At 59.1% G+C, this 23718-nt stretch overlaps 1 protein-coding gene across 26 annotated transcripts in view; it reads right to left on the minus strand.

Moving 5' to 3' along the window:
- Positions 1-3622: 3622 nt before the first annotated feature.
- The window catches only part of Ccdc187 (coiled-coil domain containing 187), a 43590-nt gene continuing 23494 nt past the window's right edge, over positions 3623-23718 (minus strand). For 4 of the 26 annotated variants that reach the window (XM_063244345.1, XM_063244344.1, XM_023566401.2 and 1 more), the window contains 16 exons: positions 23269-23381; positions 20221-20315; positions 18604-18734; positions 18390-18481; positions 15666-15754; positions 15147-15343; positions 14479-14566; positions 13694-13816; positions 12941-13092; positions 11689-11831; positions 10697-10773; positions 10424-10493; positions 8920-9059; positions 8495-8583; positions 8026-8075; positions 3623-7584 (listed from right to left, as the gene is read on the minus strand). In XM_063244345.1, the coding sequence (XP_063100415.1) occupies positions 6785-7584; positions 8026-8075; positions 8495-8583; positions 8920-9059; positions 10424-10493; positions 10697-10773; positions 11689-11831; positions 12941-13092; positions 13694-13816; positions 14479-14566; positions 15147-15343; positions 15666-15754; positions 18390-18481; positions 18604-18734; positions 20221-20315; positions 23269-23381 (2449 nt within the window). In that variant the 3' untranslated portion in view covers positions 3623-6784. Of the gene's footprint in view, positions 7585-7633; positions 8076-8433; positions 8584-8919; positions 9060-10423; positions 10494-10696; positions 10774-11688; positions 11832-12940; positions 13093-13693; positions 13817-14478; positions 14567-15146; positions 15344-15665; positions 15755-18389; positions 18482-18603; positions 18735-20220; positions 20316-23268; positions 23382-23718 lie in introns of those variants that run through there. The other 22 variants (XM_063244347.1, XM_063244343.1, XM_063244353.1 and 19 more) reach the window with 22 other exon arrangements.

The raw sequence follows: 23718 nt of genomic DNA on the forward strand, positions 1-23718 counted from the left end.
AACCGCCGTCACGTTGGTCGCGCGCTCCGGCCCCGCCCCTCGCGTGCACTCTCCCGCCTATGAATTTCTAACCAATCCAACTCCTGGATGCTCGCTTCCCCCCGCCGGCTCCACCCATCTCTCTCTCTCTCGCGAGCGCGCGCTCCGCCTCTTGCTTCCTGCCCCGCCTCCGGGATCCGAGTAGGCTCCGCCCCTCAGTCTTACCACGCCCCTCGCTAGGCCACGCCTCTGGTTTTCGCGCGCTCCTCCCCTCCGCTGACCCAGAGGTCTGGTTCAGAGCCGCCAGGTGGCAAACCAAGCCCACCACCAGGTTAAATGTGAAATCCGGACGAACAGCAGGCAGGGCAGCAGTTCAGTGTGAAATGTAAATTCAAGGGGAAGTTCTTTGTGCGCTTCTCAGGTCACCTGAAATCCCTGTATCAGCCACAGGCCTGGTGCGCACAGCTCCGTCCCCTGTTGCTCGCTGGCTCAGGAGACCTGGCTTTTTGATTGCTGTTCCTGATTTTTACACTCATCAAGGTTCAACCCTGTGACCAAAACACGAAGGAGGAACCCTCCGCCGGTCCACGACTTGGGTTCTTGGTGACGACTTGGGTTCTTGGTGACGACATTTCCGCGGGTCGGGGCTGCCTTTTGGCTGTGGCATCTGTCCTGTGGCTCCCTGGACTGAGGAAAGGGTTGGTCTGGTGTGAAGTCTGCAGCCCCTGGTAGGTGAGCAAGGTAGAGCCCTGACCTGGCCTTCTGCTCCCGACTTGCTGCTCCTTCCTGCTCTGCCCTCGTCTGACCTCTGCTCTGTGCCGAGGTCAAGAAACAAGGAGAGGAGAGAGAGCCTGTCTCTCTGGGTCTCAAAAGTGTTGGGAGCCACTGTGCTAGTGACCTTTCACATGTGCAGAGCCCAGAGCACGAGTACCTGGAACAGGAGTGCCCTGAGGGCACCAGGTGCTAGAGGGGAGCAGGCATCCAGCTCTGAGAGCAGGATGGGTGTAGGGGGTTCGGAAGCCAGCTGGTTAGGCAAAGGGGCTTGGTGTGACAGGTGTACAAATCAATGCACTGCAGTGGTTGAGCAGTTTCTTCCTCCCATCCAGAGAAGGGCTCTTCCCAACCCAGCTTTCTGTCTCTGTCTCTATCTTTATTTCCTTTATCCTTCCTTTGTTCCCCGCCCAACTAACTAAACACTCCCCCCCCCCCCGGACACCGACACCAAATAAGGCACAAAACTTGCTGCACAAGGCAGGGGAGTGGGCACAGGAGGGGATGGGGCAGAGGAGGAGATGAGGGAGGCAGCCCCAATACTAAGGACCTGAGGTGGAGGGACAGAGCTCTCAGCTGGCAGCAGAGCAGGCCAGGGGTGAGGATGAGGGAGGCCCCAGCAAGGCACCAAGGAAAGGCTGGCTGGCGGCTGTGGACAAGAAGGTTCAGAGCTAAGGCGCCATACCCTTTAGAGGTGGAGCAGCAAAAGGCCTTAGGCAACTGTAGACTGAAGGGGGCTCTGGTGTTGTTAGTGCCACACGGTGCTGTGATGCTACCCTAGTGGACACGCCTGAGGTAAGAGCCCCTACCATCAAGCAGCAAACAGAGGGCTTCAGGGCCGTTGGGCCAGGCTGGGTGGGGGATGCCCAGTGCTTCTCCCCAGCCCAGTCTTCTGTGTCCTTGGAACATTAGGGAGGGGCCTTGGCTTGGGACAAAGCAGATGCTGGTTGGGGGCAATGCAGAGCAGCAGCTTAATGGGCATGGTTGCCTTGGGATGGGTACACAGGACAGGGCCTTGGTGCTTGATGTTCTGTATGTTCCTGGTGTCCAGAATCCACTTGGGGTGCTAGCATGGGCAGGGCTGAGTTTCTAAGCCTGGTTTGGTTTGGGCAGGAAATACTGGGCGCAGGACCGCTCCACCCAGAAGACATGTGACCTCGCCCAGCTCCCAGCCCTGCGACCGAACACCCCCAGTGTGAGCATGCAGGCACGCTGGAACCCATGTCCCCCAGCAGCGTGTGGCTGTTGCTGTCTGTAAACTGATGGGGTGTCCGTGATGCGGGTGGCTGTGCAGGGACAGGAATCCAAGAACCCGAGAGGCTCCCCTGGCACCCTGGGCTGGGCAGCACAAAGCTGGTGGCAGGATGGGCTTTTATGCAGGAGGGGTGAGATCAGCAGAACGCAGAAAGAGACAGATCGCTGGAAAATTAACCGTTGGGTTTAACAGAGAAATAACCATTTTCTATGAAAGATAATGACTTCTCTTGGGACCGGTGTTGAGATTTATTGGGCTGAGCAGTCACCGAAGATCAGTGTCCGAGACCTTGGAAGAACCTCGGGGGAAAGCCTCACCCAGTGACCCCATCTTCATGCTGGAGCTAGGCTCTGCACACGTTGGATATAAAATGTATCCAGCACCTTGGATGGATATACTTCTCCTCCACCCACCATAGTTGTTTTATAGCCCTGCCCCGCTCCAGTGCTGTCACAGGAGGTGAGGCTTGGTTTATTAGTTCCCGTGTCCAGCCTCCCTTCAAGGGCGCCGTGCCAAGGCCATAAATGCCTCCGGCAACGTGAAGTAACTGCCAGGCCCTGGGAAACCCCAGTTCTCCCACAGGTGTACCCTGACACTGCCAACCGAGTCCCTAGCAAGAACCCCAAGCAATGAGATTGGGTTTTGGCATTGAATTTGAGGCAGATGTGCAGGGTTTCGAGGTAGATTTATGGCTGTGCCAAACACGTGTGTGTCAAATACATAATTCCTGTCACACAGCCTCAAAAATCCCCAGGGTCAGCAATAAATGAAAAAATAAAAAATTACAGACTAATCTGTTTGGAAAACTAAAGGGAATCAATAAGACAGCTGTAGCTCAAAACATGGAGTCACACACACAGGGGACAAATTTTTCCCACTGGACCCAAAGCTCTCTGCCTTGGGAAAGTTGGGGACAGAACCAGGTGACACCATGGATGACAGTTGTCCTTAGTGCCCAGGAAGGCACCGGAGCGGAGCACTGTCCCCAAGACCTGGTGGGCTGTGCCAGGAGCAGCTCTCTGGAAGGGGCCCTGTGACCTGCCACCTCCGACCTCTGCCCCGGCTTCTCCCTCGCCAACGCCAACCTGCTGTGACCATGAGACCTGAAAAATCTGCTGCTCGAGCTTCAGGCCTCTGTGGTTTCTGTTCTGTGTGAACCCAAAGCATAAACAAAGAGCGAGATAAGGATGGATGATAGGAACTAGGAGATGGGTCCTTTGTACAGAGGAAGGGGGCCGAGTGACAGAGGAGGAAGAGAAGGGAAGGAAAAGGACTGAGCTGTGTCCTGTGGTAGGCTAAGGTAGGCTCCCCGGCCCCGAGTACAGTTAGGTAAAAGACCCTGTCTCTCATCCTGCGGGGCACAGAGACCTGAGGGTCAGTGCTGCCCGTCAACCTCGACCTGGCCAGGAAGGGACCTAACTCGAGAAGTAGAAGGGCCACGTGAGCCACTGGATACCCCTAGGAATCTGAAGTCCTTCCTGCCTGCAGTTAGGCAGGCGAGCTCCCTGGTATGGGAATTACGTCTGAATAGTGTGTGTAAAATAGTGTTATTTGTGGAAATACTAAAGCAATATGGAAGTAGAAGAGGGGAAAATAGCCATTTCCTCACAACAATCCTTTCATCGTCCAGAATCTTTATTCAAAGGGGTTTTTTAAATTACTTTGAGCTGATGCATAAAATCACAGAAGCTGTGCATATTGCTGAGCCCTGTGCAGTGTTTTCGAGTGTCCTGGTGTCGACTTTCCAAGGCCACCATGCATGTCGCTCCCCTGTGCCCTGCCTTTCATGTCATGTCAGCTGCTGCCAGAGCCACAAATTACTCATGAGCATATTTGGGGTTCTGGTTACTGGTTTGTTACCCTTGGGTTTTTCTTCTTGCTATATATATAACTCAGGCTGGTCTTGAATTGACTTTGTATCCCAAGCTGGTCTTGAATTCCAGTGATCCTCCCACTTCAGCCTCCTGAGTGCTGGGATTATGGGCATGTGTCACCACACTTAGCTTTCTGGTTCTTTTTGAAATTCTGGGGATTGGGGCCCAGGGACTCACACAAACTAGACAAACGCTCTACCACTGAGCCACACCCTCAGCTCTTTTGAGTATTTATCTTTTGAGATAAGGTCTCACTAATTGCCCAGGCCGGCCTTGAACTTGCAACTTCCTGCCTCAGCTCTGCAGCAGCTGGGATCATAGGCTTGTGCCATTTCAGTGTCATTTATCATGATTGAGATGCAAGCTGGTACAGATGGATGGACAGACAGCAGGTGGGCAGACAGATTCATGGATGAATAGACAGAAGACAAATGATAAGGGGTCACTAGGAGGTAAGTCACAGACAACTCACATGCACACACACACATGTGCACACACACACATGCCCACTGCTCGGGGTTGGAGCATAACCTCAGAGATTGCCCATCACATCCTCCAGAAAGCCCTGGCTTAGGAGTCAGAAAATGGATCTGAAAGCTGCTTCCGCTTAAAGAGCGCTGGCCACTGGGCTTGTGCAAAGCCACTTTTCTGAGGCCATGGCAGGCGCAGATTCAGGACCAAAACAGCAGAGGTGCACACTCCACGCCACCCGCTCCCCCATCACCCAGCCTTGGGGTGGGGTGGAAGAGGAGGCCCCACGGGGTCCAGCCTGGGGCACTGGTGCTGGGGGCTTTGGCTGGGATGGTGGCTGTGGTGCTTCTCCCAGTGTTGGGCTTCAGAATATGGGTGGACTTCCTGGGGGACAGGGCACGTAGGTGATTTCCTGCATGGCAGCACAGGTGGCCATTCTGCATGATCTGCCCATCCCAGGAAGCCCAGCAATGTGACTGGCCCATCCTGTCTGCCCTGGACAACAGCGGAGGCCATCTGAGGCTTGGGGGGGGGACCTTCAGGATCACGGCTCCTGGGTGTCCCCATGGCTTCTCTCTATGCAGGAGGCCCTGTGTGCTGGAATCCACAGCACAGGCTTCCTGCTGGACATCTGTCCTGAGAAAGACGGGCTCCTCTGTGAAAAGAGGACACATGACAGTGTCCTGGGCCACCTCCTCAAAGAACCACTCAGGGTCATCTGATGTGGAGCCCACTGGGACATGAAGCAGGCAGGGTAGCCTCAGGGGATCCCAAGAAGAGGGAAGGCCCAGGAGACCCAGCAAGCTCATTGGGGGTCCACAGCACTGGAGGTGACCCCATCTAACTGGACAAGCCCCAGGCTTTGCTGATCAGGGCTGAAATGACCTTTGGCCCCCAAGCTGCCACCTCTTCCAGTCCTCTGTCCATACAGCTCCTTGGCTCTTCTCGCCCTGACTCTGCAATGTCAGCTCCCTCTTCCCCTCACCCCGCCCTGAGAGGTGGCCCCCTGCTGCCTGTGCATCCTCCACCCCGATGGTTCCTGACTTGGGTCAGGGGCCTCAAGAATCTGGAAGCTACACAGCCTCCGTGCAGAGAACTGCAGACAGCGGGTGCCATCAGGTGACTTCCTGTACAGCTGGCCGCAATGGCCATGCAGCCTGACCTGTCGACCCCAGGATGGAAGGGCTGGCTTCCAGAGGCTCTTGCATGTGCATGTGCATGTGCACACACACACCCACACTCACACACACACTGACATCACACTGTCTAGAGGCTGTCTCCAGGGGCCAGCACAGCCATGGAGTCCAGCAGGATCCTCCTGGTAAGCTGAGTGAACACCAGGGCCACCGCATTGTCCCTCTCTGTGCCCAGGAGATTAGAGCAGGAGCCTAGTGGCTGGTGGCCAGTGGCCAAGTGTTCCTTTGGGAGTGGCTCTCTGCACAGTGAGTCCTCTGCCCAGCAGCTCAGGCCTTCCATACATTCCTCGATAGTGTGCCCGGGAAACCCTGCCTGACCGTGGACCACCAAAGGCATCAGGTCTGACAGACAGGCTGCAAGGGTATCCCAGCCTCCCTGGCACCCTGCACTCTCAGAGCACAGCAGCCCTTCCTGGGGCCTGATGCGCCTGCCCAAGGCCTCTGGGTCATCAGCCCCCCACAACCCAGACAGACACTCTTCTGCAACTTGGGCCACTTGGGAAAGGAACAGAGGCTGTGCTGGTGCCCTCGGGAGCTTCCTGGGGACACTGCCTGCCCCTTTACCCAAGGGAGACTCTGGCCAGGTGACGTGTTCAGACCATTGACAATCCACAGCCTGACTTTCCACCATGGACCCTGACCTGCCCAGTTCACCCTCAGGGTCTCTCCATGGTCGGCGTGTCCTCAGGCAGAGCCCCAAGTCCTGGAGACTCAATGACAGTGCCTGTCGTGGGACCTCCTCAGACAAGGAGGGCAAGTCCTCAGTGGTAACAAAGGCATCCTCCTCCAGGGGGCTCAGGGAGCCTTGGGGAACCAAGGCCTCTTGGGCGGGGACGGGAAGTCTTCGGAGCAGGGCTGGGCCTCTTGCTCCTTACGGTCTGTGTGGGCAGTGGGCAGTGGTGGAGGGAGGTGGGTGTCCCAGGAGAGGCCATGCAGGAGGGCCCCACTGCTGTAAAGCCACTCCTCGTCCACAGGGGACAGGCTCCCAGTCGGGAAGCCAGCACCGTGAGAGGGTGCAGCTTGCTCTGAGACTTGGGGCGCTTCGTTCCCTGCACACCCAGATGCCTGGCCCTCAGCTACAGAGAGTGCAAGCCCACAGAGGACCTCAGGCCCTGCAGAGGCCTGTGGGGGTCTCCTTCCAGAAGACAGGCTCAGGCCAGCATCCCAGGGCTTCTCCTGGCAATGAGCCCCTTCAGATGCAGAGGTCCCTGAAGAAAAGGACCTGTCGATCCCTAGACCTACAGGTCTAGGTCACTGGTAGATGGTGCCTTGGAGGACACCTGCTGGGGGCTCTCTGTGTTTGACCCACCGTTCAGGCTCCAGCTGGCTCTGGAAGGTTCCTGTCCCTCCCCCTGGACCAAGGTGGGCAGAACCACACTGTGCTCCCAGCTGGAAGAGCCAAGTGTCGAGGAGCTCCCTGAGCTGGGCTGGGCCCCTGTGCCAGGATCTCGGAGGTTCTCCTCATTGTCCTCGATCCAGATTTGGCTGGAGGTCTCTGACAGCTCTGACCCAGGACTGGGAGAATGGATGTCTTGGGGAGGCGGTGGCCGGCCTGCCTGTGGGCAACTCCACTCTGGGTCCGAGGCTTCTGCCACAGTCACCTTCCCAGGAGGGCCAGGCAGGCGAGCAGCCTGGTCACGCTCTGGCCTCTGCCAGGTCACCGGCCCGGCACCTGCAGGCACAGCACCTGGTTGAGGGTCACCCTGGTGGAGCTCCAAAGATGAGGGTGGGCCAAAGTCCTTGTGAGCACACAGCTCCTCAGACCAGCTGGGGTCTGTGTCCAGGCTACCCTCAGCCTCCAGGTCAGATAGGGATTCGGAGCTGTTGGAAAGCTGGGCCAGGGTGGCTATGGCTTTCTGAAACTCCTGGAGGGAAGAGTGTGACAGGCCATTCCCAGAGCCTGGTGAGGACAGAGGGGACGATGCTGGGGACCCTGAAGACCCCCAGGAGAGTGCAAGCTCAGAGCCCAGGTGCACGGACGTAGCAGGCCTGGGCTGGATGGGGGGTACTGCCTTCTCCTCCAGGGTCACAGGAGCTGCTGAGACAGGGTGAATTTGGGGACATCCAACAGCTGTGATATCCAGCATCCTTGAAGCAGGTCACTCCCCAGGCCCCTACAGCCAGCAGCTCAGAACTAGGACCCCTGCTGAGGTAGGACAGCAGGACAGTGATAGCATCTACAGGCCCCTTGGCCCCCATCCGTCCCCAGCTCAGACAGCCTGAATCTGGGGATCTGGTCTCCAGCACAGCAGCTGGGGCCACACTGGGGGCCGTTCTGCTTGGCTGCTCCTCTGCCACAGGAGGGGGACCCAGACTGCGCTGGCTGCAGCGCTCACCACGCCAGGAAGCCCTGGGCAGCAGAAAGGGGGATGGCACTGCCAGGCACTTCAAGGAGAAACTTGGCTCGGGGCTAGCCTGAGGCAGGGACTCCAGGGTCTCTGATCTGGTCTGGGGGCCCTGGAGAGGGCGGGGACGTCACCTGGGGAAACGGCCACTGGGTTGCTGCTGTCCCTCTGAAATGCCTCCGTCCTGTGAGCACATGGTGGTGAGTCCTGGAGTGTCCCCTGGAGGGGACCTGACCTCCCAGCCCCAGCTCCCAGCTCCCAGCTCCCAGCTCCCAGCTCCCAGGGGACAGGCAGGGTCAGCTGACAGTGCCCCTCTTAGATCCCTGCTGGCTACCTTCCACCATCCCGGCTCCCCAAGGGGTCTGTCTCTGAATGCCATCTGGCCGTGGTCCCCACTGGCTCTGGTGGCAGTTGGGGAACCCTAGAGAGCTCAGAAGGCTTCTGCTGCTCTCAAGGCTGGTGCACCCCCTCATCTCATTGGGTAACATCTCTCCTTCGAGAAGGGCATCAGACACAGGAAAGAGGGCACCAGCTGGCCATACCAGGAGGGGCAAGCGCCTGTCTCCATGTCTTGGGATCCCACCCTTGTCCATGGCCCCACACCTCTGCTCTCTGGGAGGCTTTTCCAGGGGCTTCCCCTCCGGGCTCCCAGCAACATCTAGTCCAGCTGGGCATGTGCTTTCTGCAGTCATCTGATGAGAGCATGGAGGAGGTGACAGGTTAGGGTGTGGCCTGTCCCTGAGCTGGGGCTGGAGCCCTGTCCCTCCGGGGCTCACTGGCTGGCCGGAACGAAGGCCACCCTGCTGAAGAGGGCCATAGAGCCCCACTCGCCAGACCCCTTCCCCCATGAAAGACCCTCCTGCCCATGAGTAGAGTGTCGGGGTGAACCCTGGAGAGCCTGCACATCTCAGGGAGTTTCTTGGGGCCACCATCCCCTAGCACCTCACATGACAGGATGGGTGCCCCAGGGCTGTACAGCTGGGCCTGACCCCAAGGAGTGTGAACAGCACAGGCCACATCTTACTCACACTTGCTTCCTGCAGACAGCATGGACGGTCTGCCCCCAGGCATTGCAGGCCGTGCCCCTGGAAGCCGTGGGCACAACCATCCTGCGGAGCTGGGGGCCTCTTCCTGGCCCAGCAGTCTCTGGCCTGGGTCTGGGTGTCCCCTGTGGGCAAAGGCACAGCCAGCACTTTCACACGCGCAGGGGCAGCAGGAGGGGCGTGGGGAGCTCTGAAAATTGATGGGGACGCAGGACCGCCTTGTGGCATGGGTCCATGTAAGGATGTAGAAACACCAAGGAAAGTTACTGACAGGAAGCTCCAGAAAGCCTCTCTGAGAAAAGCACTTTAAATTTAGAGACCTCGTTCTCTACTTCTGGGCAGATTTCTCACAGGAGGCTGGAAATCCTCCCAGGCCCGCTCCCTTCCCTCGTCTGCCTCCTCCTGACCACGAGTGGCGAGCAGGGCCAGCTCTCCCAGCCTGGACCCAACTTGGACCTGGATTTCTAGACCCGTGTCCACTGGGCTCCGGACGGCTGTTAGGCCCTGAGTCCCAAGGTCATCACATGCCTCGAGCCTTGTCCATGGGCCTTGATGGAACAGAGGTGATGGGCTCCTCAGAACACGACTGGTGTTGACCAGGAAACAGAGTAGGCAGGAATCCTGGAGTGAGCACCAGCCTCACTGTCCACCTGCGTGACCACCCACGTGCCCCTGGGTCCTGGCATCTCATCAGTGGGGTGTGAATGAAGAATATGCTCACCCCGAGACAGACTGAGGGTCCCCGAGTGGCGAGTAGAACCCAGCTGCCCACCCCCAGGATACGTGGTCAGCATGAGACCAGGGGCAGCGGGCAGTAACGCTCTCAGCCAGGGAGGCCCAGGGCTGAATGCCCCCCTCCCCCCAGCGCGTGTCTGACCTCCCCACCTCCACGTGTCTGTCCTGAGGTTTGGTGGTCTCGGGCCTCTCATGGCTGAGAATGTGTGTGTCCTGCTCCGGAGGGGAACCTTGAGGGACCCTAGGAAGCCAGGGCTGTGCCCCGCAGTGGAGAGCTCTGAGGTAGTCCCCTGAGTGGTACCTGCTTCCTCCACCTCTATGTTTGGCAGCTGCCAGGACTGCAAGGTCACCTGAGCCAAGATTTGTCTCCTCCTGTCCCACCCCAGAGCAGCCATCAGCTCTGGTTCAGGAGGCAGTTCAAACCCCGCCAGCCCTCGAATTAGTGAAAAAGACGTTTCTGGCAACGCTGATCTCCAAATACTTAAAAATGCGTTCCAGATAGAACAGTCAGAGCAAGTTAAAAGTGGTTTTTAATCTCTGCAGAGGCGCAGCCCTGCTGACCCCATGGGAAACGGAGCTGGCCAGTCTTCCAGCCTTGAAGGGGTCTGCGGTCAGGGTCGGGGGCTGCCAGCGCCTGTCCTCTTCGGCTGTCCACAGGGGCCACCTGGCCTGGGGCAGGGCTTGCTGGGTGGGGACGAGAGTCCCGGCAGGAGCTGTACAGGGTAGGGGCACAAGCCGCTTCTAGGGGTCTTACCTGTGAGCAGCTCCAGCACCTCCTGCACCCCAAGCTGAGCTGCAGGGGTGTCCTGCTCTGCCTCGAGGGCCTGTATGGACAAGACAGGGGAGAGATGCCCAGGGTTGCAGAGGCTGCCACGAGGGAGTGGGTACCAAGTCTGCAATGACCAGCAGCGACACAGGAGAAGAACCACGGGTGTCCAGGTCCCAGCTGAGACCTAGCAGCGGCAGGCAGAATGGGGACCCCACCCAGGCAGGGAGCTCGGAAGGGGTTTCTGGAGGACTTGCATACCGGACAGGCAGAGTCCAACAGCTGTCCAGAGTTCAGCGAGTCTGAGTGCAGATATCCCGGCCAAGGCTTGCAAGGCTCTGGAAGACATGGTCCCAGTGTCACAGCTGTTAGGACAGGCCCAGTGCCGCGACCACTGCCCCTTCCCCCAGGGAGCCCCAAGTTTTGGGTACCCTAGGCCCCCACTTCTGGGGCCCCTGCCCCAGGATGCCATTCCTAATACCACCCCCTCTGTTCCTCCCTCTCCTGCCAGGTGTGAGGTCAGCTGTCCTGCACCACCTCTGACCACAGACACTGTCCAGTGAGGGGCACAGGAGTCTTCCACCCACAGTCTGTCTACACTTGAGTGTCTGTCCCTGGGTAAGGGTGAGACATGGGAAAGCCAGGGCCAGCTGAGAGGACAGAGGCCGTCAATGCTGCCTGAGAAGGGCTGACCACCGAGCAGATACTTAGGGCGGGAGGGAAGGAATATTCCAAGCAGAGTGGGGCATGGGCAGAGGGGCTGCAAGGACCGGAGGGGCAGGTGCAGCTCTTCCAAGGTTCTTCCCGCAGGGATGGCAAGCAATTGCCAACGGGACAGGGAAGGGTGGGGTCGCACCAGCCTCTGACACACACCATGCTCCTGGCCTGCATCTAAGGTAGGGCATGCCTGGGCCTAACCCTCTTGCTGCTGTGAAAAGGCTGCACACAACAGGTCTGTGCACCCCAACTTGTCCAGGGACACTCGGGCCTGCCCTCGCCGGCAGCGGGGCAGCTCCAAGCAGCTGTACCTCCAGGAGCTGTGAGCAGCATGGCCATCTGTGCCCCTAGTCCACACGCTCTGCATAAAGCTGACCATGCAGCACTGTGCCTGCCCCTCAGACACAGTCAGCAGGTCCTGGCTGGTGGATCACACCAGCATGGGGTGGGGGACAGAATACAGATCTGTCTGACCCGGGACCACTGCTGCCCCTAGGTGGCCCAAGGGCACCACTGCTGCGGCCCCACTGGGCTACCTTGGTCTATATGACTGCCTTCCTCCTCCAGTGGGCTGCTGGGCCCTGCTATGTCCTCTCCTGAAGCTGGCCTCGGAGGCTGCTGGTGGCTGGTGGCATCTTCAGTTGTCTTGGTTGTCTCCTCCCACTGGTCACAGGCAAGGCTGTAAGGTAGACTCTCTGTTGCCTACCATGTCCCCTCATTCCATTCCTGCAGCTCCCTAAGGAGGAGCCCCACCGTAAGGGGGATACATGAGGCATGGCTCCCACCGTAAGGGGGATACATGAGGCATGGCTCCCTCCTGGCAGGACCTCCCTTGAGGTTTCCAGTGGAGACTTGCTGTCCTTTCTTGAGGAGCTGGGGTTATCGGGTATATCCATGCTGGTGCTAGGCCCTGGGCAGCCTGTCCTGCCTCCCTGGGCCACACTTCCAGGGCAGCAAAAATTACCCTTTATCCCCTCTGGGTGCCGGCCCTCCTAACCCCCTCTGGGTAGGGTCAGTACCTGTACAGTACCTGTACAGACCCACCCTGTAGCACTGCTTTCTCACCTGTACCCCAGAACCCAGGTGGCTTGCTGCACACACCCCGGGCAACCTTGACTGTCTCTGTCTTATCCTCACTTGGGGAGGGAGTAGGCAGGAGCAGGGGGCTCCCCAGGGGGAAAAGAGCCACTGGGTGGTGAGGACTCCCCAGGCACCCCATGAAGGCCCCGGGTTGGGGTGGCTCAACCATGTCTGCTCAGCCCCACAGCAGGTTCTGACTTCACATCGGCAGCTAGCTGCTCTGAGAGCCCCCACCCAGCTCTTAGGGCCACTCTAAGCTGGGGAAAGTATTTCAAGCATAGGGAAGCCAGGACACCCCTGATGGGAAAAGGAGCCCATGCACCATCCACCACCAAGGGAAACTCCCTGACTCAGCCTGCGAAGAGGTCCTTATGTTATCAACCAAGACCCTGATGGCCCAGAGAGGCCCAGCCACAGGACAACCCCACACCAGCTCCAGGAGGGAGCCCACAGGCTGGTGGCCACACACAAGCCATCCTCGGCCAGGCTAGACACCTGCTGTCCCTCCACACCCTGTGGCAGCCCCAGGAACTCCTGGAGGCTACACCCCACAACCACAGAACCAGAAACACAGCTGCTGCCTGCTCCTCCAGCCTGGACAGCTCTGAGCCAGCTTTCTGAAGACTCCCCAGTGCCCTTGGGGTCCCCTCCCTGGGTGGCACAGGACAAGGGGTCACAAGCAAGGGCCAGAGATACCAAATGACTCACTGTGTGACCTCTGCACTCTTGGAGCCTCTCTGCACTCGTGGGCTGACAGGGCTGCAAGACCTGTGTGGTTTTGGGGGGCACAGGGCTCCTTCCAGCTGCTGGCCTGCCTCTGAGGCCCCTTCCCCTGCAGCCTTGACTTGGGGGCCAGGACTCTAGGAGAGAGAGCCGAAAGAGCCTGGTGTGGCCCCTTGGAGAAACAGGCAGGGGTGTGCTGCAACCCTTGGGGCTCTGCTCTGGGTGCCCCCCGAGTGAGACCAATTGAAATGGCACACCTTCCCCAGCAGGCTGCACCCTGCTGAAGGGTACCCAAGGCTGGCAGAGGCACCTCAGCAAGCTCCAGGCAGTGAAGGGGCCTCTTTCTGCAGGCCCACCTGGGGCAGATGCTTCAGAAAACCCTGTTCATTCACCCTCAAGAGAAGACCTCAGCCCCCAACTAACAGGGAGACGCCCCCTTCCACACAGCTCTTTCAGGCTGGTTGCTAAGTCCGAGAAGTGGAACCAGGGTGGAGCTCCTGTCACAGAGGTCCTCACTGCCTGTCCTTCCCCACCACTGCAGGCTGAGAGCTGGGCTCCACCAACTCCACCTTCCCTCCTCCTTCCAGCTGGGTCATCTGCCTCCACCAGGACCTTTCTTCCTCTACATGCTGGGCCACTCATGGCCATTAGAGGTCTGCGGGCTCCTGCAGGACCTGCCAGGACACCTCACCCAGAAAGTCCTCAGCCCACAGCTGACACCCCCAGCAGAACACCCACCTGCAGCCGTGGTGTTGGTGTCCTCTGCGCGGTGAGAGTGGCCTCCTGCTGCTGCGGCAGCTGCTGTCCGCCCTGGAGCACTGGCCAATGCATGTCCTGCAGGCCCGGCATTTCCCTCTGCACCTGCCAAGCACCCACAGGAGTCCGTGAGGAAAAGAAGAGGGCAGATGAGCAGCAAAGGGGCGCCAGGGCACATCCGGCCCTCCTCTCTGGCCACACACCCTCTGTCCACTCTCCTGGTACCACCCTTCAGCCACTGGCTTCCCCAGGAATTGGCAGGAGGAAGCTGGAGTGCCCTTTTTCTGTCTGCACTGTCGGGCTGGCATGCCCCACCCCGGTATCCTTTATTTTAATTAAAAAAAATTGTTTTTCAGACAGGGTCATACTACATAGTTCAGGCTGGCCTCAAACTTACCAAAACTCCCCTGCCTCAGCCTCCCAAATGCTGGGATTGCAGGTGTGCACCACTACACCCCTTTGGCCTTCCTTTATTAAACCCTCCCAAGACCTAGCAAATGGACATTACTGCACAGATGCAAAACCCAGGCTCCAAGAACCTGAGCCACTTGCCTAAGGCCAGGATTGGCAAGAAGTTGAGCCCGCCCTGCAGCCAGGACCACTGTGCCACCCTCCACCGCCCCAGGGACCACGGACAGCACCCCAGATCCTAGGCACACAGGGTCCCAGGAAGCCACAGAGGGTGGTGAGGATTTAGGAACTCTGGTGCAGGTGTGGAGAGCCAGGCAGGCCTGTCCCCGTCCCCACCCACCCCAGCCAAGCAGTACCCGCTCCTCCTCCAGCCTGCTGAGGGCCTGCGGTGCCCTCTCCCCCAAGGCAGCCCCTGTGGTTCCGTGGCCTCTGTGCTCCAGACACCTGGGGAATACAGCTCAAGGTCACCTCACCAGGTGGACATGGACAGCCGCAGATAGGCAGGCTTGGGGTGCAGGGGCCTCGGGGAGGCAGACACTGAAAAGGAGCCCTGCAGGGCAGGCACCAGAGCCGCCGTCCACCCACCACTGACCACCAGTGGGCAGCAGCTCCACCTGCCCCATGACCCGGGCCAGCCGGGCTCAGGGGAGCTCCCTGCAGTCTGGCACCCAACGGGCCTCTGGGAGGGTTTGCCTGGGGAAGAGTGGGCTTAGTGACACAGACTCAGGGAAGGCATGAGGGCTTCTGAATCTTGGTTTAGGGGCACAGCGACAGAGCTCTGGGGGGCCATGGGTGGGGTCCATTGGTTATTTGGGGGATGCCTTACTGCCTTATCTCTTTCTCAGCAATCCCGCGTTTATTATTACAGATCACGAGCTAGACCCAGAGACCCAGGGCGGGCGTGGTCATATGGACGGGGCGGGGCCTTCTGGAAGGGCGGGGTTACTACGGCCAAGGGGTGTGGTTATTGGACGAGCTTTGTGGGCGGGGTTAGGGGGGCGGGCCCGGCCTGGAATCCCCTCACCCTAGCTGGTGCTCCTGCAGCGCGCGCTCCGCTCGGGCCTTTTCCTCCCGCGCCGTCTTGCGCAGGCGCAGCAGCGCGGCCCAGTGCTGCTGGAGCAGCGTCTCCTCTTGCGGCTTCTGCTCCAGCACCGCGATCGAGAGGCGGCCCGCGGTCTCACCGGCTCCAGGGTTAGCACTCTCGGTCCCCGCCGCGCTCCCCTGGGGAAAGCAGACCGACATCGCGTCGCCCTCTTCTCCGGTTGTGGCCTCTTGCTCCAGGAGAGCAGCAGGGCCTCATCGCGGTCCCTCGATAGTGCTCCAGAGAGTACCGGGAAGCCGTGCCCTTGCCCTGAACTGCTGGGTGGGGCTCGCACCTGTCGCCCAGCACAGGAGGGAGGCCTGTGTGGTGGCCAGCTGGCCAGATGGCTGGCGATGGCAGGGAGCCCTCCCAGCCTGGCTTGGTGGAGCCTTTGGAGCTCTGATGCCACACCCAGTGCACACACCACGGACCTGGACCGTGCCCCTCCCCTAGTGCCCGTACCTGATGGGCGGAGCCGTCCGGAGGGCAGATCCTAGCCAGGCGCGGCTGGGCAGGTTCTGGGTCGGGGCCTGGGTCAGGTGTGGCCTGCTCTGAGAGAGACAGAGCAGGTAGGGGTCAGGTGGGTACCCGTGGTGGGCGACCATGTCCGGGGTTGTTCTTCCTCTTTGGAGAGGTGGGGCAAAAGTGAATGCCTGGGACTCCCATCAGGCACACAGCTCCATCCTGGGTCCAGTGAGGCCGTGTTGGAAGGGGCCTGTAGCATCCGGAACAGCAGCCCTGCTGCCTGGCTTCCACACTGAGGCTGGAGGGTGGGAAGTGGGTCCCGCACTGCAGGAGCCCCAACTGAAGAGCTCTGATTCTCAGCTGAAGTGACTGTCCAGCTGCTGACCAGAAAGTGACCTCATGCTTCAAAAGATTTCCTCTCGCCAGCAGACCATGGGCTTTTCATCACATCTGAAACAACTGTATGTGTGTTCACACAGGAAAGCACAGTGAAAATCAAACAGGCCAGAACATGATTACTGCTGGAAAAAGGCTGATGAGGACCAGTGTCTTAAGGTGTGAGTTTTCAGGCTGAATGCAGGGAGGGAAACTGAGGGAGAGGAAATGAAGCTGAGTCTGGGGTGCTTGGCAACTATGTAAGATAAGATAGAGCCTGCCTGAAGTACTGAGTACTGGAGTACTGGTAGAGAACCCATCATTTAGCCCAGGTAAAAGCAGCTGGAGATGGGGAAAGAGGTGTCCAGGGGTTGGGAAGACTGGGAATTTAGCCCGTCTTCACTGGCTGGCCCGGACAGCCCCGCGGTCAGCTCACGGACAGTATATACAGAGCACCCTGCTGTGGTGTGGGAAACCTAGCCCTACCTGGGCTCTGAACTGGCTCTGCCTGAACAGTGAGGATCAGCTCAGCTTGGATACCTGCCATCTAAAGTAGAGATAAAGGTGTGCATGGAGACCCAGGGATACCTGCCTCCACCAGGCTGAGATCCACCAGGCCCCTGGGGCAAGGAAGGGTGCAAGGCACTGTGGCCCATGAAGACAGGAAGAGGTGATGCAAACTGACTGACCCAGGCCTCGCTCAGTGTTAGAATTCACAGCAGTCATTAAAGGTTTTTATAGCTTTTTTCTGTGTGCTTAAAAAAGTTAAGTGAAGCTGAGGTAGGAGGATTGCAAGTGCAAACCCAGGCCATGTAATTTAGTTACTCAGGGGACCCTAAGAGACTTTCATTAAAAAGGGGGTGCTGGATGTGCACCTTAATGTGAAGACTTAAGTTCAATCACTAGTATTTCCAAAAGAAAAAAAGAAAAGACAAGAAAAATTAAGTGAACCATGGAAGACACAAAGAAAAGTTCTAAATGGAGCTCTTAGAAATGCAATTTAAATGGGGCATGGTGGAATATGCCTGTAATCCCAGTACTGGAGAGGCTGAGGCAGGAGGATCACCACAAGTTCAAGGCCAGGTTGGGCTCCATAGTGAGTGCAAGGCCAGCCTGCATGACATAGTGAGACCTTGCCTCAAAAACAACAACAACAACAACAACAACAAAAACAGTACTTGAGATGAGACTTGTGGGATGATGGCAGAAGACACACTGGAGAAGAAAAGAGCACACTGCTTCTCGTGCCCTGCCCCATGGGTAAGGAGCTCCCTCAGGACAGAGACAGCATTGGAAGAAATAGGCCTTGGGAGTTTTCCACATTTGAAGAAAGCCATAAAACCCCAGGCCTGAGAATCTCAACAGACACCAGCACGGAACACACAAAGGAAAACACCGCCAAATGCATGTATGTCAGAATGGTCTCTGGGGACCATGGGATGGATTTAAAAGGAGCCTAAGGTACAGAAGCACAAAGTGACCAAGAACCAGGAAGTGCAGTTTCTCGCTGCAGGAAGAAGACCAGGGCACGGAGACACTCCTGGTCCTGCGCACCAGTGCTGGGACCAGGTCCAGGCCGCTGACATGCTCCACCCAATGTCCATCCCTGCCTGAGGAAAAAGTGTCCACCTAGATCCAGAGTCAGGAAGAGAGTGTGAGGGACAGTGGCCACAGGGAGATGGCCATCCATTGTAACGTCCACCGACATTAAAGCAGTCCAGAAGGACTAAAAAAAAGAAAGAAAAAAAGAAACAAAGCCCAACTGTATGCTGATCACAAGAAACAAGGCACAAAGAAGTTGAAAGCGAGAGAGTCGAGAAAGTGGTTACTGAGGTTTCCTGCAGCCCTAGTAAAAGAGAGCTGAGTGGCCCATGGATACTGATATAGGCTTCAGAGCAGCGCCCTGCAAGAGCGGCCAGGGTTATGGCACAAAGACAAGGGGCAGATGTGTGATGGGCATGCAGCTGTCCTGTGTATGCACTAACAGCTGCAACTGCAAGGAAAGCTACAGTCCACAGCCACTGTCGGGACCAATGCATGCTCCCATGCCCATTGCAGTCGGGCAGAAACCCACAAAGATCCAGCCAATCTGGGAGGCAGCAGGGTCTAATTGGCTCACAGCTCTCTGCCTAGCCACGTGTTCTCATTAAGAGGGGAAAAGTTGCCAGTCAGGCAGCCCTCGAGCCTGAACCCCCAGGCTGAGGAATTACAATCACACTGTGCTTTGTGGCCGTGGAGAGTGGGAACCAGGCCTGTGGGTCAGCCAGATCTGCTCACAGCTGTGGGCCAGCACCGGGGCCAGCAGCTCCTCCCTTACCGCCAGCACAGGTGACAGGTGACACTCACCTGCAGAAGCTGACCTGCCCTCTGCACTGGCCTGTCCCTTCTCAGGACCCTGGGAGGACCCGGTCACATATTTGCCCAGGGCTGGGCCTGACCTGTCAGATGGGAAAGTGCACCAGAGATGTTACCACTGGGGCCTGTACCTACCACCTGCCCAGGGGGTGCCCTGCCCGCCCTCCTCAGCACTGGGAGGGTTTGGCCTGGGCCTTGGCCTCACCTGGCTCTGGCTGGGTCAGGGCTCTGTGCTGGCACTGTGGGCGCTGGCACTGGGCCCGCATGGATCTGTGGCTGCTCCAGCTTCGAAGCTGTTTCCAGCCGGCCATGGGCCTTGTGTTTCCCCATGAGTCCCTGTAGGAACAGGGAGGCAGTACCAGGGGGGTGGGGTACCTCACTGCCTGGCAGCAACCTCAGGGGTCTCAGGGGGCAGAGAGACATGTGCCCAACAGGCACAGTGCCAGTAGCAGTTGGTGGGGTGGCAGCAGTCTCAGACAAGGAAGCAGCAGCTCCAAGGACGGGTGGATGCCAGCCATGCATCCACAAGGCCAAACCTCTGGGGTATGATGCTGGAATCTTGCGGGGAGCAGAGCCCTCGAGGGGAGAAGGGAGGGAGGGAAGGAGGAAGGAAGGGAGGGGTCAGCCAGGTGTCTCTGCGCTTCTGTGGGACTGAGAGGCCCGCTGCACACACATGCACACGGTGTGACACACATGCAAGGCTCCCCAGGCTCTGCTGCCATCCTGGAAACCCCTGCCCAGATGTATGTCCTGTGGCAGACCCTAGGTGATGGACAGTGAAGAAAGTTATCTCCTCGCCAGGTCCCAGCCACCAGCTGTGTGGCTGAGGACAGAAATTTATATTCTGCTTGGGTGAACCCATGGGCCAGCACCAGGGCCAGCAGCTGGGCCAGTGCCCCGGCCCAGGGGACACGCCTCCAGGGCAGGCATCACTTTCTTCTGCAGGGCCAGGTGCTGGGCTGCCCATCCAACAGGACTCAGGCACTGTGTCCCTGTGCTCCCCCGGCTCTGGGCCTAACAATGGGGCGAGGACAGGGTGAGGCTGAGTCTGCTCTCTGTGACCCAGAGCTGGTCCTGGCCCCGCTTTGAGGCTTTGCTATGGGTTGGGGCTCCCAGGAGCCCACACACAGCCCCTGCAGGAGCATTGCCCCCTACTTTGGGGTGGCAGGGCCCGGCTCTGTCCCTGCGGGGTGTCCACTGCCTAGAGCCTCCAGCAGGGCCGGGCAGGAAGTGACAGCACCATTATGAGGCCAGGGAGACAGGCAGTGGGGAGCGGCTGACCTCCAGCTGGTGCTTGAAGAGCAGCCCGTCCAGGGCCATCTGTGTCTCCCAGACCTCCTCCTCTGCCCACTGGCGCAGGAGGGCTAGGGCCTGCTCCTGCTCCTGCTCCTGCTCCTGCTCCTCCTCCTGCTCCTGCTCCTCCTCCTGCTCCTGCTCCTCCTCCTCCTGCTCCTGCTCCTCCTCCTCCTGCTCCTGCTCCTCCTCCTCCTGCTCCTGCTCCTCCTCCTCCTGCTCCTGCTCCTCCTCTTCCTGCCACTGCTCCAGCTGCTGGGAAAACCCAAATCCCCAGTCCTGCTGAGGACAGGACCCTGCCCTGGGCTGCCCCCTCCTCTGGGGAACCCCTGCTGCCCCCTTGGGCCCCCCATCTGTCCCGCTTCTTCCCATCTCTGTGTCCCAGTTGTAGAGCAGAGAGCAAGGGGGGCTCTGCTGCTAAGTCCTGTGGCTCTGTGCTTCAGAGCCTTCCAGGCTCCTGGATCTCCCAAACAGAAGTGGCCTGGAGAGGACAGTTGTCCTTGGCCCGTCATCACAGACTGGGACCTACCTTCAATGACTTGAGGGAGCTCGAGGACTTCATCTGGAAGTCAGGGAGGTGCCCGCCTTGGTCTCTGGGACATGGCACCCCGGGCTCCTGGGGACCTGGGGACCATGGAGGAGGCAGTGACTGATGGGGGCTCCAGGGCTCTCGCTCTGCCCTCAGCCGGGGAACTTGCTCCACAGCCAGCCACGTGGCCTCTCCAACATGGCTTTGCTATGGGTTGGGGCTCCCAGGAGACTGAGGCACAGTCATAAGGAGGGCTGACGCTCATCCTTTGGGTTATACAGGGCTGGCACTGGCCATGTCAGGAAGAGCCACAGCCACAGCAGGCAGAAGGACACACACACAGCTGCTGTGCCCACCCTGAGGTGCACCCTGTCTGACACCAGCCCCAATTCCACTCCAGGTCTGCAGCTCAGGAGCTGCTGGACAAACTTGGGTCCTAGGCTCGGTCCAGTGTGCACATCTGGTCAGAGCAGTCTACTTCCCTGGAGGGACTGGGCCCCCTCGGGACTTGTGGGTTGTTCCTAGGCCCCCTCTCCAGACTGGGAAGTTCACCAGCATTCCCGAACCCCAGGACAGCAGAGGGTGCTTCTTTCTCTCTCTTTCTGCTGCCCCCAGGTACCCAGCTCTGACTGTGTGCTTTGTGGAGGCTGTCGCCAGGTAGACAGAGCTCCCGGGCAGCTGGGTACGGTCAGCACCTCTCCCCCAACCTCCACCTGGATCCCAGTGACAGCTGGCAGGGACACAGAGAAGACCAGTTTAGTCCCAGGCTCTCTGGTCTGGGTGACAGAGCCCCTCAGTCATTGCTGACCAGGGCCAGTGGCTAGTGTCCTAGCTAGGTGCCCTGACTTGACCATCCTTCTGGGCCAAACACTCCTTCCTGGACAGAGCCCAGTTTGCAAGCAGCTAAAGAGTTGTGAACAATGGCTGCACAGAGCTGGGATAGCCAAGAGAGGCCGGGTGGGGCGCTGGGCTTCCCAGGAACCTCTCTACCATGGGAAGTGAAAACTTGCAAACTGTGGTTTGGGTGTTATGTTGTTATTCTTTTTATCTTGCTTTTTTGCACAGCCTTTTTTCTTGCTTTTTATCTAGAAATAGGGTCTCTGAGTCAATAGATCACCCAGGCTGGACTCCAACTTGCCATCCTCCCACCTCAGTTGAGGCCACAGGCTGCCCTGGCCAGCAATTGAATGTGTTCTGAGTAACCCTTCCTGCACAGGGAAAGAAAGTCCTCCAGGGACTCTCTGCTGTGGTCCCTGGGGGAGGCTGAAGCAGGAAGATGTTTGTCTCCCCCTCTTGTAATGGGAGCTTCGAAGGCCCATGTGGCCTGAGGTGGGACAGCTCTGGTCATCTCTGGTCACATCAGTGCCCTGACAGATCACCAGGAGTGTATGGGCTGTGTCCTCGAGCCCTGAGCCATAGGGCAGGAGCAGCAGCAAGCCCTGAGCTGGCCAAGCAGCCCAGGAGACAGCTGGGGTCACCCCAGGTACAGAGGCCGACCCTGATTGGCTCCCTGACTCTGCTTGTTAGACAGGAGCCCCAGGAATTTGCCCTCTGCCCAAAGCAGCAGGTGGCTGTGTGCTGCTGTCACAGTGGCTTATTGGTGGCTCTGCCCCGGCCCATCACTGTTGCTCCCAGGAACCATGGCCTCTCCGATGAGGCACAGGATGCCCATCCGTTGGGAGCCCACCTGCAGAGCAGCCACCACCGCACCTGCCACTTGGGGTTCACCCAAGCAGAATATAAATTTCTGTCCTCAGCCGCACAGGCTGTGTGCCAACAGCTGGGCGGTCGCTTACACCTGGTGGCTGCCGTCCTCTCCCTGTTTGTCCACGGGAAGTTCGGTTGTGCAGTGCAGGGGGTCGGAGGGTGCTGGTCCTCCCCTGCTGTGGATCTTTGGGCTCTGTGTTCTGTCCCCACCCCGGGCAGAGCCTCCTCCTGTGCAGAATGCCAAGCGCAGTGTTCCATGCCCATCTTCCTGCCATGCCCCCAACACGCAGCACCACGAGAATAGGACTTGGGTACCGCGCAGTGCCCGACAGCAGGGTGCTCCATGAGTTCATGCCATCCCCAGTCAGCTGGGAGCTGAGAGCTGCTGCACCCCTGGGGCCTGGGAGAGCTGCTTCCCAAGAGGAAATTTCTGGGAGTCAGAGGCACAGGGCCCCATCTGTGTACCCCTGGACACATCCACCTGCTAGGAATGAGGGGTGAGTACCAGGGCACCATTGTCCCACACATGGGCACACAGCCCCTGCGCCCATCCACAGAAGAGCCCACAGCTGCCAGGTGCGCCCTCCAGGCCCAGGGAGGAGCTAGGAGCCAGGAAGCCCTCAGTGTAGAAGTCCTCCCTGTCTGAAGTCCTCCCATCCCACCCTAGTGCCCCACAGGGGCAGAAGCCTAGGACTGAGCTGACGTCTTGCCTCTCCCCAGCTGCTCGGCCACACGGGTCTCCCCATCCTCAGGGAGGGGAGGTGCCCTAGGACTGCCCTGGGTCACAGCCAGACCTCCCCTTGTCCCTAGTGTGTCCAAACCTACAGACCAACATGGCAGGAAACCTCCCACCAGCACCCCAGGGGCTTGGTTAGGATGAGGCCCAAGCATGGGCCACCTGCCTCTCTGGGGTCCTCAGGGGCTTCTGTGACAGCAGACTGAGCACCCCTGGTCCCCCACCAAGTGCCAGCACCTCAGCCCCAAGCATTTCCTCGATGTAACCCAGAAATAGAACGGGCCCAAGTAGCCAAAGGAAAAGCCCTGCCTGGTGCTGGAGGCCAGGGGAAGCGTTGTCTTCGGGAGCTACACCCTGGGGTGTCGGGAGCCTGGCTGACCACGGGTCTAGGGTTGATCCCACCCCAGCTGCCTCACCACGGTGTACAGGAGCACAGAGCCGACAGTGGGGGCCCAAGCCCTAGAAACGCTTTAATACGTCTGTGTGGAATGGGCTCTCCCTACCCTGAGGGCCACGCTTGCTCTAGGCAGTGGCCGGGGTCCCCGGCAGATGCCCCTGGCCACCTGGCCAGCCAGCCCAAGGCCTGTCCACAGGCTCGCCCTTACCACAGCTCCGGGGGGTCCAGGGCATTGTCAAGCCTGCCCCTCTGGCCGCTGGCTTCTCCTCCAGCCACGGGGAGCCGCAGGTGGGGTGCGGGGCAGCAGCCACCCTCAGTGTGCTAGAGACACAAAGCACAGGTGGGTATGAGGTGAGGCTAGGAGGAGGTGGGAGACGAGGGACTGCACCCCAGTCACAGGAATCAGGGTGCCTGCAGCTGCAGCAGGGTTGGACCCACGTCAGCGTGTCCAAGGCAAGACCTGCAGGCAAGGCCCTGACCTGTGACCTCGGGGCAGCTGCAAGAGATGCACTGTACGTGCTGTGCCCTGTCGCCCCACATGGTAGTGAGCCCAGCCAGACCTCTCCAAGATACAGCTGGAGCCCAAATCTGGGGTCCCTGGGTGCTCTGGAGAGGAGCAGAGCTCCTCTGCCATGTCCAAGGGCACTACCAACAGGCC

Source organism: Cavia porcellus, unplaced genomic scaffold (genome assembly GCF_034190915.1).
Source record: "Cavia porcellus strain 051 isolate PalLab524CR breed Dunkin Hartley unplaced genomic scaffold, mCavPor4.1 scaffold_49, whole genome shotgun sequence".
Lineage (NCBI taxonomy): Eukaryota > Metazoa > Chordata > Mammalia > Rodentia > Caviidae > Cavia > Cavia porcellus.